At 34.3% G+C, this 18,965-nt stretch overlaps 2 protein-coding genes across 3 annotated transcripts; one reads left to right on the top strand and one right to left on the bottom strand.

Annotated features, from left to right (window-relative positions):
- Nucleotides 1–7,587: 7,587 nt before the first annotated feature.
- LOC131647315 (uncharacterized) lies at nucleotides 7,588–13,568 on the bottom strand. 2 transcript variants are annotated; one of them, XM_058917215.1, is made up of 16 exons: nucleotides 13,319–13,568; nucleotides 13,014–13,133; nucleotides 12,828–12,887; nucleotides 12,080–12,193; nucleotides 11,910–11,997; nucleotides 10,709–10,860; nucleotides 10,534–10,635; nucleotides 10,371–10,442; nucleotides 10,187–10,286; nucleotides 9,979–10,061; nucleotides 9,712–9,789; nucleotides 9,520–9,618; nucleotides 9,400–9,450; nucleotides 9,248–9,304; nucleotides 9,111–9,152; nucleotides 7,588–7,986 (listed from the first exon to the last, which is right to left on the bottom strand). In XM_058917215.1, exons 1-16 carry the CDS (start codon nucleotides 13,466–13,468, stop codon nucleotides 7,918–7,920), a joined length of 1,437 nt encoding a protein of 478 aa, XP_058773198.1. In that variant the 5' UTR covers nucleotides 13,469–13,568; the 3' UTR covers nucleotides 7,588–7,917. The 2 variants fall into 2 exon arrangements, with proteins under 2 accessions (XP_058773198.1, XP_058773199.1); XM_058917216.1 differs by having other exon boundaries at nucleotides 7,590–7,986; nucleotides 10,715–10,860.
- A 3,793-nt stretch (nucleotides 13,569–17,361) lies between these two features.
- On the top strand, nucleotides 17,362–18,468 carry LOC131650510 (uncharacterized). Its single transcript, XM_058920215.1, has one exon. It carries the CDS (start codon nucleotides 17,362–17,364, stop codon nucleotides 18,466–18,468), a length of 1,107 nt encoding a protein of 368 aa, XP_058776198.1.
- Nucleotides 18,469–18,965: the final 497 nt, after the last annotated feature.

The following is an 18,965-nucleotide window of genomic DNA, read 5'->3' as shown; positions in this document are numbered from 1 at the left end:
GGGAAATTTGTCTTCATAGAAATCAACATCATTTGATTCTATGATCACTTTTGCATTTAGGTCATAAAACCTATATGCCTTACTGTTTGCTGCATACCCAATGAATACACATTCATATGCTCTACTAGCGAGTTTAACTCGTTTCGGATCCGGAATTCTGACATAAGCCAGACAACCCCAAGTTCTCAAATAAGACAAGTGTGGTTGTCTTTTCTTTAATATCTCATAAGGTGAGATCATAATTTTTGACTTGGGTATTCTATTCAGGACATAGCAAACAGTCAATAAAATTTCCCCCCACCAGTGAGGTGCAGCATCAGAATTCATCAAAATTGCAACAACAAGTTCAGTAAAAGTTCTATTCTTTCTCTCTGCTTTACCATTCATTTCAGGAGAGTATGGAGCAGTCGTTTCATGTACAATTCCATGCTTAATATAAAATTCATTGAATAACCCAGAATCGTATTCAGTTCCCCTATCACTACGAAGTCTCTTAATCTTCTTACTAAATTGATTCTCAATTTCAGTCACATACATCTTAAACATGTCAAGCGCTTCACTTTAATTTTTCATTAAGTATACATAAGTATAATCAGAACAATCGTCAATAAAAGTGATAAAATAACGTTTACTATTTCTAGTTAAGGTTCCATCTAATTCACATATATCAGAATGTATAAGATCTAGGGGATTAGATTCTTTAATTGTTGATCTATGCGAAGTCTTAGTTATTTTAGCTTGACTACAATATTCACATTTATTAGTATCATTCACATTTAATTTAGGAATTAAGCCTAAGTCGCTTGCATTAGAAATAACTCGCTTATTAACGTGACAAAGTCTAGCATGCCAAATATTAAAATCAAACAAAGAGTAAACGGAAGGAGAAACTTTATTAAAATCAACATTCAACTTAAACATGCCATCAGCGACGTACCCTTTCCCAACAAAAATACCATTCTTAGTGATGGTGTACAAATCTGCCCCTATAGTTTGACTAAACCCTACCTTATTTAAAAGAAAACTAGAAACAAGATTCTTCCTAATTTCAGGAACGTGCATGACGTCCTTCAAGATCAAAGTCTTTCCTGAGGTGAATTTCAGCTCAACATCTCCAATTCCAGCAACATTAGTGGTGTGAGCATCTCCCAACAGCACTTTCTTATCTTCAGCAATAGTGTATGTCTTGAACATAGCACGGTCATAGCAGACATGGCGAGAGGCACCAGTGTCTATCCACCAGCCATCACTTCCACCAACCATGTTGATTTTAGTGATCATAGCAACAAATGGCTCATTAGTCATGTTAATTTGAGCATTTGATCCAGCAACAGGTTTAGGCCTGCTCTTACATTTCTTTGCCATATGACCCGGTTTTCCACAATTGTAGCAAGTGAAAACCGGAGCGTCATTTCTCTGAGGTGGTGGTTGCTGCCTAGCAAATGGAGCAGATGGGGCCCTAGAGGGATTCCCATTCTTAATTCGGTTCACAGCATTGCGGTTTTGACTCTTTAATGGTTTGCCAGTAGGCTTCAGAACCGCACCGAATCTCTTTTTGTTGTTCGAAACAACTAAGACTTCATCTTTCTGATCTTGTCTCCGAGCTTCCTCTTCAATTCGGAGGCGAGTAATCAGACTCTCGATTGAAAATTCTTTTGTTTTGTGTTGAAGGACATTTTTGAAATCTTTTCAACCGGGGGGCAGTTTGTCAATTATTACAGCAATTTGAAATTGCTCATTGAGGGGCCTACCTTCAGTAATGATTTCATGAGCAATTTTCTGAAGCTCGTGGCTTTGAGCTTCCACAGAATTTTCATCCACCTTCTTGTAATTCAAGTAGCGGCTCACAACATATTTCTTTGCACCAGCTTCTTCGGTGTCATACTTCCTTTGGAGAGCTTCCCAAACCTGTTTAGCAGTCTTGTGATTACTATAGTAATCATACAGGTCATCAGCAAGACTGCTCAGAATGTGATGTTTGCATAGGTAATCATTTTCTTGCCATAGGGCAATTTCTTTTCGGAGCTGTAAGTCATCTGTTGCGGCTTTTTCTTTTGCAGCAGAGTCTCCATTAGACGTTTTGGAAGCTCCGTCCTTTTTGGAGGTTCCGTCAGATTCAACAGTTGACTTACCATTAGTTATCTCGATTGATCCAGAAGGAACAATTGGGATGTCCTCAGTCAGAACGTGGGCAACCTTTTTCAGAGTTAGGAAAAACTTCATCTTAGATTGCCAACGTTTGAAATTGGATCCCTCAAACTTGAATGGTTTGTCATTCACAGAAGCGGCCGCAGTATTACCGATAGTTTCCTCAATCGACATGGCAGTTACAGAAAACGTCTTAAAATTGTTGTTTTTCGGTTTAAGAAAATAATGCCACAGAGGAAAATATCGGCTGAGTCGCGGATCGGTACGCTTTCTTTAAGACGTTTCGCGGTACTGCCAGATTTATGCAAAGCAGCTCTTAAATACCCACGACGCCTCCAGGATAAAACAACTCGTTTCAATACGATTCACCCTTGCACGTGTGATGGATCGTTCTAAATGATACACCTTCTGATGGTAAAAACCAGTCTCAGTATCTGGAGTAGATCCAGTCGAAAAAGAAAAGAATATTTAAGAAGATGAAGCAGAGTAAGGGAGAGAGGAGAGAATCTGGAGTAGATCCAGTCGAAAAAGAAAAGAATATTTAAGAAGATGAAGCAGAGTAAGGGAGAGAGGAGAGAATTCGGATATGAATTCTGGAGTGCGGAATAAGTGAATGAGGGAAATGTTAAGACTTGGTCTAAGGACACGTCACCAATTCGTATTAATTAATATTAAATATTAATTAATTCCACATTTAATATTATTTAATTTTTACCGAATTAATTAACTATTCAATGATAATTAATTTTCATTAATTCGGGTTCCAAAAAATTAATTCATGTAGACCGAACCGAGCCGAGCCGAGCCAAGCCGGCCGGCCGGACGGACGGCGGCGCGCGCGCGTGTGTGTCTTCTTGGCACAGTGGTGTGTCCTCACTCCTTTATAAAATTGTAGGTGCCCTTGGGCCCAACAACAATTGTCCAAGTTGGAATATATAAACACTACTAATATTTGTGTTCCCTCCAATGTGGGACTTATAAATGAATCTTTTTAAATTCATCTCCATATTAGCTCTTACTTGTGTTCGTTTATTGCTCATTTAATGTCAATAAATATTTCCAACTCTTCCTCCAAGTTATCATCATTCCAAGTTCCAACAGATGAAGATAAGAAGCAAGTTCTTTAAATAGACAACCGTTTTAGTACTATATTCAAACCCCTCCATAAGAAAAATCATTAAAGATGGAGGATATATTTAACTAGTTCATGCAAATGTTGATTGTCATAGAGAAGAACATTGATGCTTCGATCAAAAATTTTGAAACACAAATTGGTCAACTGGTAAAGCAATTGGTTGATAAACAGAAATATGATTTCAATGACAACGCGAATGCAAATCCGAAAGAGCATTGTCATTTAGTTGTTATTGACAAAGATGAAGTTGAAGAAAAGAGATGAAGCACGAGGAAAGCTTTGGAGAACTCCAACAAACTACCGTAAAAGGAAGCAGATCCTGGTGCAGTCATATTGCCTATTTCCATATGTGAAACAAAAGTTGAAAATTCACGTAAAGACTTGGGTGCCAGTATAAACTTGATACCATTAACGGTAGTGCAAAAGATTGATGGTCTCCAAATAGAATCAACAATAACAACATTATTATTGGCTGATAATATATCTAGTAAGTAAGTGGAAATAATTAAATATATTATGGGTAATGCTAACTTGTGCCCCAAGGACACATGTTTAGAAATCTATAAATTGAATGTTTATGTTGGATATAGAAACTTTGTGTTTGAAAATTGTGTATTGATTTGATTAAAAGTTCATAGTTAATTTATTTATTTACTTTTTCAATACAAACATTTCATTTATATTTTCTTAACATGTGTCCTTGGGGCCCAAGTTAGCATTACCCATATATTATTAATGGCTGATAATATATCGATGGTCTCTACATTATTATTTGTGTACTCGTTTAACCCGTAATCCGACCCGTATCCGCCCAATTACCTCTTTTTCTAATGCGTTTACTTCGGTTTTAGGTTGGGTCAGAGAAATTTGTCCACCCCTAGTTATGTGTGGACTATATGGTATATTCGCAAAGATAAGCTTTTTATCGGTTTGTCAACAAATGTGACAAAGATGGAGGAATTTTTTGTTTGTTTGGAGTAGGTTCCTTAACATATCTCCTTTGAATTCTTTCCTATAATGTCTGCCTTCAGAACCCTATCATGTGTTTGAATCAATAGCGGATTGAGGGAATCCTAGCCCAGTAGCCCTTGGTGCTCAGTGGTTTGTTAGTTTTTATTTGTGGTGTCTGAGATCTAACTCGGTCCTTGTTGGGTGACGTCTTGTTGTGTGAGTGGTTGCTGAACTTTATTTTCCTTCTTTTGGTTTAGTTTCTGCTTTGGTGGTTATATGTAGTTGTTTCTTCTCTTTTTCTTTTGGTTTCTTTTATTCTTCTGTTGGTTGTTGTTGTGTTGGTCAGACACACCTTGTGTCCGATAATCCTATGCATATTCTACTTCTTTTTTTTTATATATAAATATATTATTTGATCATTAAGAAATACAATGAATGACTAGAATATTTTATTGTAGAGTGATCAACCATTCACCTCCCATTTGTTGTTAAATTAGTAGTATTTTACAATAAAAATTAGGACGCACTAGATTGTACTTGTCATTTTTTATTCAACTGTACGTGTTCATGATAGAATAATAATTATTAGTTTAACATGTTGTGTTGCACTTGGAACTTGGTTATTCTTTATCTTAGTATTAAAAAATTCATAAAGCACTACGAAAATATTTTAACTGGATTAGGTACTATCAACAATGAACATTCCGTCCTATAAAACTTTGTTTAGAGAAAAGTATACATGTATGATTAGTTTAATCGACCATGTTGATCAAATTTCATCTTGAAGTTGTTTTAAAGAGTATCATGTGGCTTAGTGTTACAGCTGTTAAACAATTAACCTCAATTTTTTTTCTTTTCAATAAGCAATTGTATTAAAAAATTGTACTAGAGGTGCAACCCTTACAACACAAACAACCTTACAAAGTCATAAAACAACTCATCGGTATCTTGTACCAATCGTAAAAACTAGAGCAGGACATAGATTCTTAGTAGCTAACCATCTCCAAAACAAGAACAATACATAAGAACACACCACATCATAAGAATAAGAAACATTCTCAAAAATCACATCATCTTTTGTGAGCCATATACACCAAATTGTTGCTATCCAAATGGTATTGATCTTCATCCTAGCAGGGGCGGAGCCATAGCCCAGCTAGCCCGGGCACGCGCCCGGGTTCAATCCCTATTTTCTTTGTATTCTTCTCAATCTAATAGTCGATTTTTAGATAAAACCAGGGGCAAAATTAGTAAAAATAGGGTGTGAAAATTAAAATATATGAATAATCAATGGTGTAAAGTTTTTGCCCAGGCTGTCTAAAATTTCTGGCTCCGCCACTCCTAGGGTCTGTTTGGTTCAACGGAGGGGAGGGATTTTAATAAAGGGGAGGGGAAGGGAGGGGAAGGGAGGGGAGGGGAGGGGAGGAGAGGTATTTTAATTAAAAGTATGTTTGGTTCATAAGAGGGGGAGGGAAGGCGAGGAAGGATTTTTAATCAGAAATATGTTTGGTTCAGGAGGGGAGGGGAGGGATTTTAAAATTAATTTACTTTTTAACCCTTAAAATATTATAACACTCATGCTAAATAAAATAAAAACAATGTGATATTTAAAAAACAATTGTCAATTTACCAACATAACTATAATTAATTTATAGATAAAAATTTGTAAAACAATTAATTTGTTTTTAAGAACTTAATTAATTTATAAAACAATTAAGTTCTTAAAAAAAAAATAATAAATAAAAATGAATACAATAAAACATGTAAAAAAATAAAGAAAGTTAAGTTAGTATATTAATAAAAAATAATAAAGAAAAAATAATAGAGTTGTCGTAAAAAATAAGGAATTCTAATAAATGTGACAAAAATTAACGTATAATATATATCAAAAACAATTTAGGATTTTAATTAAAAAGTGGGGATAATTTTGTCAATATAACAAAAATAAATTTTATCATAACTCTTCTCCCTCCCCTCCCCTCCAAATCCCTCAAATTTGGAGGAAACACAAAATTGCTTCAGGAGGGAATCTGATTACATCCAATTCCCTCTCAATTCCCTCATAAAAAATTGAACCAAACATAATTAACTTTAAATATTCCCTCCCCTCCCCTCCCCTCCCCTCCAAAACCCCCAACCAAACGGACCCCTAGTGTTTGCATTCTTTACCTTTTCTTGAATGGATTCAAAGTCCATGAAGTCATCTATAGTGAGAGTAAGACCATCTCCCAACCAAGAGAAGATCCACTTCCATACCGTTTTCGACACATGACAACTGAAAAATAAGTGATTCAAATTCTCCGGTTGAGTCAAACAAAACTCGCAAAAAAAATTCATTAAGTTTATTGTATAATTGATGAAAAAGAAGAGAAAAAATTGTTGAAAATCAATCTTGTGTTGTGAGTGTGCCTAAATCTTATTAATCTTTAACAATTAATTTAGAATACTTGGAGTGTGCCTAAATCATTAAGAGAGTTGTTATTCTTTCACTTTGTATCTACACCATGTAAAATACAGCAAATATGTGTTCTTTTTTCATTGAAAAAGATGAAGAATAATTATTAAATATTATAAAAAGAATCAAACCGTATTTTTATACGGTGGTTTGTATTATATAGTGTAAGATTATCATTCCTCAATCATTAATTTAGAATACTTCCGCTGAAATCCTAGTCGTCGTCAACTACTCACGCGCCGATATTATCCATCTATTTTTCAAAAAGTAATTCCATCAAAAGAAGAGAAAAAACTAGAACGAAGTTTTCGTATCTCTTTTTTACTATTTGATGGGATTTTTTTCTTGTTCTCGAGATGACACTTTTATAATTAATCAATAGATATTAATTGTCATGCACTCTCATTATAAAAAGTTTTACACAATTAATCCATTACAACCATTCATAATCATATATTTACAATAAAAATCAAATGTAATTTAAGATTCTTGATTCTATCGTCAATCATCACATCACTCATCACATGCCATTTGATTTTTAATATTTTTTTGAAAATATTTCTCCATCTGAGTATATTATTATTGCATATGGTTTTCGTAGTACAATTGAAATAGTTGTGGAAACATTAATCTTCAATCTTTTAAATCAAAAGTTGTTTTTTTATGTTTCTAGTCTAACGAGTAACTTTATCTATATTCGTAATTTTTTCAATTTTTTTTTTTAATTCTCCTTATACTTTTCAAAATCTTGCAGTTAAAAAGACGTCGACTGAAATTGCTAAGAAATACGAAAGATTATACCATCTCTTTGATGCATGAATTCATGAGAATGTGTTGTCTTATGCCCTTGAACCAATTATCAACTTTGCAAATAACGTATACTGTACGACAATTTTGCAAATATATAGTACACACATAAGCTATTATACATAATTGATAGATAAAGTTATTGTATTAATTAAAAATCAAAATACATAATAATCTTCGGAATATGAAATATATATATATATATATTCAAAAGAATCTTGTACCTTGCCCCTATATCTATCACAAATGCACCAAGTCTCTTGCATCAGAACCATGTATGGAAGTGACATTCAAAAATATATCTAAAATCTCATCCACTAAACTATTTATGATTATGAAAGAAAAAAGAGAGAAAAATTAAATCAAAAAAGAACAAGATAAAAAGTATACTTGTTCCTCGACACCCCAAAAAGGTTACAAATCAGCTTTGACTTTGAAGTGCTAATCCACCAATAGTGGTTCCAGCAATAAATCCTCCCGACCAAGCATTCTGTTTACACAAAGCACAAAACAAAATGGATGAAGCTCTTCACTCTTCACTATATCATGAATCAATTAATAGGAATGAACTAATGGTTCATGGAAAAAATGGACCCTCAAATTATTCCAATAAATTAAGGCCCATGAAATTTCATTTAATTGCAAACAATATTCACCTGAATTCCTATGTAGATATCTCCCTTCTAAAGTCAATAAGGATAATAGTAAGGAAAGAATATAAAGTTGACTTTAGGACTAAAGTTAGAGGAGAAATAAGTGGGGTCGAATTAAATTTCGTCAAGTTTAAGTCTGGCCGGTTAAAAAAAATCAAAATCTTATTAGCTTGTTATTTTAGTATTTCAAATTTTGTTCCATTTGGACTTATTTAAATAAGTGATTTGATTTATATTTAAATAGGCTAACGATATAAAATACTAATAACACTGCGAGCTTATTTGAATTGACTTATAAGAACTTTATTAAGGATACAAATTTTGTGAGTCTATTTATTTAGAAAAACTTATGAAAAGAACTTAAAATTTGTTTGGATTCCCTTATTTAAGTTTATCTATTGACATAAATTTTGTGAGACTATTTGAGAAAGATTATCAAAATAACTTATAACATTTTTCATACGTATTTTTTAACTTATTTTTATGAGTTCTCTGAGATAATTTATAAAATAACTAATATCATATAAAAAACTTAAATTTATTTTATCTTTTGTTATAAAAGTAGCTTATAGAAGCTTATTCATAAGCGCATATTTAGATAAACATTTGTGCTATTTAGCTACAAATAAACTATTTATCTAAATAGACCCTTATTTCATTGTTTATAAGTTGTTTTCACACCATATTTTCATAAGTTTTCTAAAATAACTAAATTTTATTTTGATGTTAAACATTTTATAGAATCTGACGGCATAAAACATCATATTTAAATTCTTATTTATAATACACTTAAAAATGTAAAAAATTAATATAGATTAATAAGTTTAAATTACTGAAAATTTAATTCAAACTTTAATATAATAACAATAATAATAAAAAAAATGTTATTTATATTTATTTAAAAAGAAGATTATGATAGGTTAAGAACCATATCTCAAACTCAAATAAGATTGCAATTTACCTGAAAATTGAACCCACCAGTGACCCCATCAACATTCAGTATCTGCATAAATTACATCAATTTAATCACCATAAAATAGACTTACATATGCTTCTCCAAATATTCAAATGAAAAAGAAAAAAAGAAGTTTAAATTACCTCTCCAGCAAAGAACAGATTTGAACAAATTTTACTTTTCATTGTATTCAGTGAAATCTTCAACAAAAAATAACAAAAACATATGTTAATGAGAATTCTAAGTTTCTAACCAATATAAAGAAGGGAAGTCAAGAAATAGTGAGAAACAGAACCTCAGATAAAGGAACACCACCAGCAGTAACAAACTCATCTTTAAATGGACCCTTTAATAATAGAAAACCAGTTATATTATTATCAATGATACTTCACAAAATGAATAAGTGAAATCTTACTTTGCCTGTAATTTCAAATGCGCATTCCTTTAACAACGAACCGATGGACATCAACGAGTTATTTGAAATTGAGGCCCATAAGATATCGCCACTTAAACCCTGCATATGAAATGGCCTATATAGTTTCGAAAGATTTTTTCTCTTTTATTACAATGTACATTTGTTAAAAGACATTAGGAACGTTTATAAAACCTGTCGTTCCAATACGTAGCTCCAGAATCTTTTTGTTATGCCAAATTCAAGCGGACACGAATTGATCACTTTTTGTTTCTGCAAAACACAACCGGTCGCAATCTTTAAGTGGAATGGCATGGTAGTTGAGATTTACGATTGCTTATAGTCTATGATCATTTTTTTACAGTTAAAATTTAACGCTAGCTTAACCCAAGTAACAAATTATGCAAGGAATGTTTTTTTTAGCAAGAATTCAATGTAACTTCATACTGAACCAAAATTTACCGCAAATTGAAGCTTGTGACGTGAAAGAATTGTCTTCAAATTCTCGACATGCACATCAGGTATAAAATCCACAACAAGTCTCCCTGCATCAAATTGAAATCAATAATATCCGTAAGAGGAAAAACGGAACATGAAAAATCCAATGGAAGAATTTGTATCGACTCCATAATGGTTTTAGAGCTTCCAACCACAAGGAGGGTACATTTACCTTTGTAACCTGAACTAAACAGAAAGCGAGCACCCCAAGCAGACAAACGAAGAATAGCCGGTCCACTGAGTCCCCAGTGGGTAACTAACATCGGACCAATCTAGTAGCATTTCAAAATATTATGCATAAACATTTTTTTTTCACTATTTGGTCTGTAGGAATGACAAAGCAAAAATAAACACACCTGTGTAAGTTGAGGTATATTTTTTTGGAGACTGTCCAATTTTAGTCTTACTTTAACTTTAGGAAATGTAACCTGTGAAAATTAAGCAAAAAAAAAAAAACGAATGAGAAAATATTAACATAACAATTAATGTACTAACATTTATCTATAAAAAAAAATTAACCCCAGATAACTCCCTCAAACGCAAGTCTTCAATTTTGAATGTAAACAAGCTCGGCATTGGCTCTACGATTGAATGGCCAAGCTGAGATGCAAGTTCATAACCCTGTGACCGAAAGAAACTGATTGAAACACATTTGTATCTAATCCAAGAATCTTAATTCAAATCAATTACAGACCATAACCTGTCGGTTACTTCCAGAAGCAATCAAGAGATAATCGACTTCGACATGTTCAGTGGAACCAGCTGGTAGTTGCTTAATCTCAAGATGGAATTTCCCACCAGGTAAAACAGACACCGCAGTTACATTTTTTTTGGTCTGCATAGAAACTAATTGTGAACAAACAATTCAGCATTAATAACTTGAAAGATCATTGTAAATCCTGATATGAAATGAATGCAAGACTGAGATAAAAAAGGAAAACAGTTAACAAAAATGACTTCTAATAATCTGTCAATGTCAACAGATTTCCATTTTATAAAATATATGATTCATGTCTACGAAGAACTAATATAAATGTTATAAAGTGGTTTTTCAAAATATTGTTATCTGTTAAGAGTCTCGCATCAGACATTATGTGGTCTGAAGATATGTTTATAAGTGGGGGCAATCATCGTCTTACAAGTCGGTTTTCGTAGGGATGAGTTAGGCCCAACCCACATCCTATAATATGGTACCAAAGCGTGGTTCATGATCCGTTGGACCACCTGCTTTCTGGTTTCTGTGCTATCGGCCACCCACCATTTATATTCACGCACCAAGCCCAATAGTGTTGGACGCGGGAGAGTGTGTTAAGAGTCTCACATCGGACATTATGTGGCCTGAACATATGTTTATAAGTGGGGGCAATCTTTCTCTTACAAGCCGGTTTTTGTATGGATGAGTTATGCCTAATCAGCATACTATAACATCAAATTGAGATTCAGATCCTGAATAAGGACACCTACTTTCCAAATTGTGAATCAAATCTTTTTGTGAATTGTAAGATACTTTTTTTTTGATAAAATCGTAAGATACATTATCGGAAAAAGATGACATTTTTATATAAAAATAAGTGACATAACAAAATTATAAGTTGGTCTATCACATGGAAAAAAGAAAAGTGGTTGGTTATACAAAGTTGACAAAAAAAAGTGGTTGCCTACACTAAGTTTAGGTGGTGATTCATTACAATGAATCAAGATTTAAAATGAGATTCATATCAAAAAATTGATACGCACTAGAGACTCCTATCAATCAGGTTCAGTTTTGTATTGAATCAAGATACTACTCATATGTATCATAAGATACTGATAACAATGTTAAAAACACAATGTTTCAACAACCATAATCCACATGATGCAACAAGTTAAAAGCAATATTTACTAAGTCAACATACCCCCCCTTTGATTTACTTCAGACATGAGACAATCAATTACTGAAGAAGAGCTGTTGCTGACAGGAAATGCTCTACCATCATCTTCAATCTATAAGAAGTTGATCATCAATCAGAAACACACACTAGAAACAGAAACATAAACAATAACGAGATGTATTTTAAAGAACAACCTTTAGTTCCACCCCATGAGAGGAAAACCAAGACATGGTATCCTCAGGACCGTGCGCATTAAAGAAAGATCCTCTCAGTTCTTTGTGACCTCTTGGATAGTTTTCTGCCAAAATCTACAAACTAATCATCTTCCGAACATTGAGTTACTATCACAGTATAGAATAATAAAGCAATTAAATGCAAGTTGAAGTATAACACAACCAACTAATACATGACTGAAATCAACAATAACATTAATAAAACTAACAAAACTAAACACCAAGTTTATTTTCTTGTTGGTCTTTTCATACAACGTTGTTGGGCGGAAAATTTTTCCTTAATGTAGGAGAGGTACTTTCTTATCACATGTCACACTCAAAACTAGGGCTGTTATTGGACCTATGGAGCCGGAAAACCACCCGAGAACCGGTCCATTGGAACCGGACCAATGGACCGGCCGAAATGTTACTCGGTCCGGGAATGGATAATTTTTTTATCCGATACCAAAAATGGATACTATATTGGATATTTTTGTCGAATATCCGAAGTAACGGTCCGGTTTTGGTCCAAAAAAATAGTTCATCACTATTTCGGTCCGGTTCTCGAGATAGCAAATATCCGGACCGGACCGATAACAGCCCTACTCAAAACATTCTTTTCAGATCATCCACCCTACTCAAACAGCTTAAGTAAGCGCTTATCATATAAGATGCATAAGCTTATGTGCATGTCGTAAGTTGTTTTACATCGCAAGGAAAGGAGGATTACCAAATTGTCAGTACAATGCCCATTTGTCACATTGCACCGGCCTCCTCCCGAAATTTTCACCTGCAAATAAAACCATGAAAAGAAGAACAAAACAAAAGAGAACATGAAAAACAGCAACATTGAATACAACACAATAGCATACTATCCACATTCAGTCAAAAGGAATATGAATATACATTCACAGACCTTGGAAAGAGGCTTTCCCTTCTCAATAATAATCACATTTAGATGAGGAGCTATAGTCTTGGCATGAATTGCTCCATACACCCCTGCTGCTCCACCTCCAACAACCACCAACTTTTCTTCCTTTCAGTTAACAAAAACCAAAACAACACATTGTAAGAATGAACACATTATACACCAAACACTTCCTAATTGGTTTTCCTAATCCAATTGAACCAGGATTCATTCAAAAACTGCTTCTCTCTTTCTAAGGTTCAAAATTTATCGAGTAATGTGAAACTGAGAGTAATTAATTTAAAAAAGAATACCTTTTTAGCTTGGCAAATGACATGGGTAGTGCAGGTTCTTTTCCAGGGTGTGAAGACAAGGGTTGTGAGTTTATGAGAGTTGAGAAGAAGACGCGAGGAAAAGGCAAGACAGAGGGAGAAGCGGTTGGGTATAACGGCTGCCATGGACATTCACTGTCTCATCTCATTCCGAATGCAAATGCTGTCGATTCTGCCGGGAGGGGGAAATTGCCATTATCTATCTGTGTGTTTAAAATTAAAATTAGTAGGGAGGGGTTAATGGTTGCGGGTCGAACCGCGAAACTGCTGACAAAAAATCCGTAACTTTAATATTTTTTTTGTTTTTTTTTTATAAATTGAGTATGGTTGTGTCAACTATAAAAAGGAAATTCACTCGTAGAAGATATTTTTACATGATAATTTCATTAATTATAATATATAATGTTATAGTTATTTAAAAAATCATTATTTTTATAATTTATGACAAATAAATTATTATAAAATTAAAATTTTATTTATTTCTTTATTCCTTATTTATAATAATTTATATTTAAGTTATTCTATATTAATAATAATTCATTTTAATTATATTATAAATAATTTTTAAAAAATCAAATCAATTTTTTTTTTGGGATTTTAGTTAATTCGGATATGCAATCGAAATTACCAATATTTCAAATTTCCGTTGGGATGAATTCGAATATGCATATCCGAATTAATTAAAATTACAAATTTTTTTGAATGCCTTCAGATATGCATATTGAAATTTTGGGTGTCTTCGGATATTTTGAAATTTTTAAGGGTGTTTTTACTCTATACAATGAAAAATTCCCCTATAATGATTAGGTAAATCCTTGAATAAAAGATAACTATAATGGGCTTTGGCTAATATGCATAAAGATTTTTCTTATGCACCATGCATAAGCCTACATAAGCCATTGGATCATGTTTTTAATCCAGAATTGAGTATTGAGTATTGAGTGGTGAGTATTGAGTATTGAGTAATAACAATTGATATCTAGAATTTGATCCAATAATCTAAGGATCCATAATAATCTATGCACGGTAACTGCACCCACTATAATGGGTGCAAAAAAATTTCAAGAGATCGGAACTTTAGTTAAAGACTTAAAGTATTGAATTTGAGTTTCTAAAATTAATGTGCTATTAATAATTTTTTATTGTCAATTTAACAAAAATTAAAATATAACTAGTCTGTCTACCCGTGCGTGGCACAGGATAAATTTTTTTATGTAAAAATAATAATTTATAATTATTTCTTAAAATTATCATTATTAAATATAATAAAATTATTAAATATACTACAGCAAAAGAAATTCTTTAGCAAGTTTGCTATTTCCTAACTATTATATATTTTTTATTGTTAAACTAGTCTAATAATTACTATTTACATTTCTCTTTATTATACCAATTAAAATTGATTCGCGTTCTCCGTACAAAATTGAATAGACACTTTTTAATTTTTAATAAAAAATTAATTTTTCATTCTACTCTATGCATAGATAACTCAAAAGACATGTTAAGAGTTGGAGTGATACATATTGTTGAAATATACAAAACAGCCTCTTCATTCATATTATATAAAACAAAAAAAATACATGAAAAATTATTTAAAAATTTAATTATTAGAAAAAAGGGGATTTTTATATTCTCGATTAGAATATTTAATTCATTTTTATTATATAAAATTAAAAAAAAATACATGAAAATTTATTTAAAATTTATATTATTATTATTATTATTATTACTATTACTAATACTATTACTATTGTTATTATTATTATTATTAAGTAAATATGGAAGTTTATAAAAATGGAGAACTGTTATATTTTTCTGTAAAAACAAAATAACAATAATATTTTTTCTCTCTCTAAGAAAGCTCTAACTTCTCTCTAGGAGAGAGTTAGGGTAACGTTTCTTCGGGCTTTCATGGTTGAAGGCAATCTGGACAAGGGCAATGGTGGTTGGAGGAAGGTGGTTCACAATCGGAATGGAGGAGGGAAGAATTTGGGATGGGACGTGTTTCCGTGGGGAGGGAGAAATGTGAATGCTAAGGTCAGGGATGCGAGGAAGACGGTGGAGGTGACGTCATTCTATGTTTCTGAGTTCCCGGAATCTCATTCGGCCAGAAATCTTTTCGAACTTTTTGGTTGTGTGGGAAACGTGGTGAAGGTAGCGGTGTCTCCGAGGAGGAACAATATAGGAAAACGATTTGGCTTTGCCCGTTTTCTAGACGTGGAGGATGGGAGGTTGATGGAGGTTAGGTTGGATAATATTATGATAGCTGAGAAGAAGATTCATGTTAATCTTCCACGGTAAAGGGGGTTTTTCGAGGGTTCGTTCCTGAACTGGCAAAGGGGGTTTTTCGAAATCCTTCATTTGCGAATAGGGATGCGAGATCTTTTGCTAATGTTGTTGCAGGCTCCGCAGTTCTAACAGGAAAGGATGATAGCTCTATCCCGAATCTGGTGTTCAGCTCGTGCGAGGAAAGGAGACAGAGGCTAAAGAAGGCTTTTGTGGGAACTTCTTTGATACCAGGCGCGGCGTACAATGTTCAGGTTCACATGGAGATGGAGGGTATTCATGGTATCAAGGTCAGTCCTCTTGGGGGTAACTTATGCTTGTTGGAAGAATTGGAGACAGGGTACATCGAGGACTTTATGGGGAAAAAGGACAATTGGTGGAATGCTTGGTTTAGCGAAATCAAAAGGTGGGAGTTAGGAATGGTGGATGAATTCAGAGAGGTGTGGTTGCGGGTATACGAAATTCCGGTTATAGCTTGGCACTCGGACTTCTTTGTTAAACTGGCAGAGGTGTGGGGTACTTTCATTTGCATAGATGAAAAAACCGCTGATGGCAAGGTGATGGATGTCGCGCGTGTGATGTTGAGAGTTCCTTTGGGCACGTCTTTCCCGAACAGCTTATCTGTCAGCATCGACGGTGTCTTGTTCAAGGTTACAGTCAGAGAAGACGCTATGGGAATGGTTCGTTCTAGCCCAGGTATTCCGAATTCCCTATATTCTGATTCTGAATCATCGGATTTCGATGATTTCTTATGTGAGAATGATATAGAGGTAGGAGACGATATAAATACGGTATGTTCCGAAGATAGTATCCATCAATTTTCATCTGGTTCTGAGAAAAAGAGTAACAAAAGCCTGTGTGGTGGTAATTTGGCTGGACTAAAGGCGATGATATTGTCCTTTCTTCGCCTCTGGTTGTTTGGAATAAGGAGAAGAATAGTTATTCGCGGCAATGGTTTAAGGATGGGACAGGAATGGTAGGCACCACTGGGAGTGATTTCGGTAACAATAGCGTGAATACTTTGGCGTGCACTAATTCTAAGGAGCGGCAGTATATGGGAGGTGTGGGTGGGTTAGGTGTCAGTGTAGACTCGGAGGCTATATTGGGTGAGGAGGCAGAGGGCAATTGTTTAAAATGCAAGAAGGGTGGTTTCGATGGTGAATTGGCAAGAATAAGGGAGTTTTGTGAGGAGGAAACAGGGGGGCTGGTAGGAAGGGGAGTGACTTTTCAAAACACAGTTGTGACCAAACAGTGGTGGGATGTTCTCTAAACATCAGGGAGGATCATTTGAGTCACAAAGGGAGTAAGAAGATAAGGTGGAGGAATGTTAATGGGGTGGGAGGTGCAGGTAATTTGTGTTCGGGGAAAGGTAGTAACAGGCGTAACAAGGGAAAGAGTTTAGTCCTTGGAAATAAGAAGGATAAAAACTCTTTGGCGTCCAATGTTAATAAAAAAGGTACTCTATTGAAGAATCATAATAAGGAAGCGGAAGATGACGACAGTGGGAGCGTTTCGGTGTGTTATGGTGATCAAAAGGAAGAGTCCGATATTCAAATAAATAACGTTAGAAAATGGGAATTTTTGGAGAATGATGTTCCGGGCAAACTATGGTCGGCTATTGTTGCTTTAGGGGTGGTGGATGCGGAAGGAAGAGAAAAACTTATTAGTAGAATTGTGGACTTAGAAAAAGGAGAAAGAAGAGGTGGAATAGTAAGGAAGGAGATTAAAACGGTGTCTCAATGATTATTGGATCATTGAACATTAGAGGGGGAGTGAATGCACTCAAAAGGAGAAGAATTTCTTCTTTGATCGTTAAAGGTAAAGCGGATATTTTCTTGGTTCAAGAAACTAAGATTTCTAGTATGAATGATGTTCTCGCCCATAGTTTTTGGAATTGTTCGGATTTGGGGTTCTCTTATTCAAATTCGGTGGGAAGATCGGGGGGTTTGCTCACTTTATGGAATAAGGACAATGTTGAAGTTTTGAATAGTTTCAAAGGAGACGGTTTTTTGGGGATTAAAGTGCGGTGGAAGAATAAAATTTATTATGTGACGAATATTTACTCGTCGTGTGATCTCGGTAAAAAGAAAATCATGTGGAACAACTTACTTACGATGATGGAAAGATTCAAAGATGGAGAATGGGTTATGGGTGGAGATTTTAATGCCATTAAAAATGCAAGTGAGAGGAAAGGGAGGGCGGTTATGCACAATAATAGGGAGGTGGCTTTATTTGCGGATTTTATCAACAAAACTTCTTTGGTGGATATACAATGCAAAGGGAAGAAATTTTCTTGGTTTAGCGGAGATGGTAAGTCTAAAAGTAGGATTGACCAGTTTCTTTTATCTAATTGTGTGGTTAACGAGTGGGAGATTATTGGTCAATTCATTGGAGACCGGGACTTGTCGGATCATTGTCCAATTTGGTTGATGTCAGATAAATCTAATTGGGGTCCTAAACCTTTTAGATTTAATAACGAGTGGTTTTCTAATGATGAATTTATTCCTTTTGTGGAGAAAGAGTGGAGTAGCTTGAAGGTTGGAGGAAGAGGAGATTTTGTGCTAAAAGAAAAGCTTAAACTTTTTAAAGAGAAGCTCAAATGGTGGAATAAGGAGGTCTTTGGGAAGTTTGATTTGGATATGGAGGGAGGAGTTCGGGATATCAATATCGCCGATGAGAAGTTGGATCCGGATGATATTGCTCATTTCAATGAGAACCTTGATAAGAGGAGGGAAGCTTGTTGTAGATTTTGGAAGAATTTGGATATTAGAGAAAATATGCTTCTTCAAAAATCTAAATTGAAATGGATTCAAGAGGGAGATTCTAATAGCGGTTTTTTTTCATAAGGTGATGAAAGAAAAAAGAAGGCGCAATCATATTGGCCCAATTTTCACTTCGGGCGGAGTGGTAGATTCGGTGGAGGAGGTGAAAGAAGCGGTTTTTAATCATTTTGGTAATAAGTTTATAGATTCGGAAGAGGAAAGACCGGTGTTGGATGGTGTTGCTTTCAAATCCTTAAGTGTAGAAGAAGCGGTGGGGCTTGAAAAACCTTTTCTTGATAGCGAGATAAAGGAGGCGGTTTGGGATTGTGGTGGGGATAAAAGCCCCGGGCCGGATGGGTATTCTTTTCTTTTCTTTAAGAAGTGTTGGAATATTATTAATGAAGATTTTATCAATTTCTTCAAACACTTTTTTTAGGGAAGTTCTATTTCTAAGGCGGTTTCTTCTTCCTTTTTGACTTTGATTCCTAAGTCTAAAAATCCGTTGACTTTGGACGATTATAGGCCTATTTGTTTGGTGGGGGTGCATGTATAAAGTGGTGTCCAAACTTTTGGCGGGTAGA

The sequence above is a fragment of the Vicia villosa genome, linkage group LG2, assembly GCF_029867415.1.
Source record: "Vicia villosa cultivar HV-30 ecotype Madison, WI linkage group LG2, Vvil1.0, whole genome shotgun sequence".
Classification (NCBI taxonomy): Eukaryota; Viridiplantae; Streptophyta; class Magnoliopsida; order Fabales; family Fabaceae; genus Vicia; species Vicia villosa.
The sequence above is the reverse complement of the archived record's forward strand: the minus strand, read 5'-3'. Positions and strand labels throughout refer to the sequence as shown.

Bases quoted from the DNA above. Each gene is read 5' to 3' on its own strand.
- LOC131647315 (XM_058917215.1), bottom strand. From the start codon at position 13,468: ATGTCCATGGCAGCCGTTATACCCAACCGCTTCTCCCTCTGTCTTGCC. The intron at 12,888-13,013 runs GTCTGTGAATGT...TTTTATTTGCAG, and splicing joins AGGGAAAGCCTCTTTCCAAG to GTGAAAATTTCGGGAGGAGG. The intron at 9,451-9,519 runs GTAAGATTTCAC...CTATTATTAAAG, and splicing joins CATTTGAAATTACAGGCAAA to GGTCCATTTAAAGATGAGTT.
- LOC131650510 (XM_058920215.1), top strand. From the start codon at position 17,362: ATGATTATTGGATCATTGAACATTAGAGGGGGAGTGAATGCACTCAAA.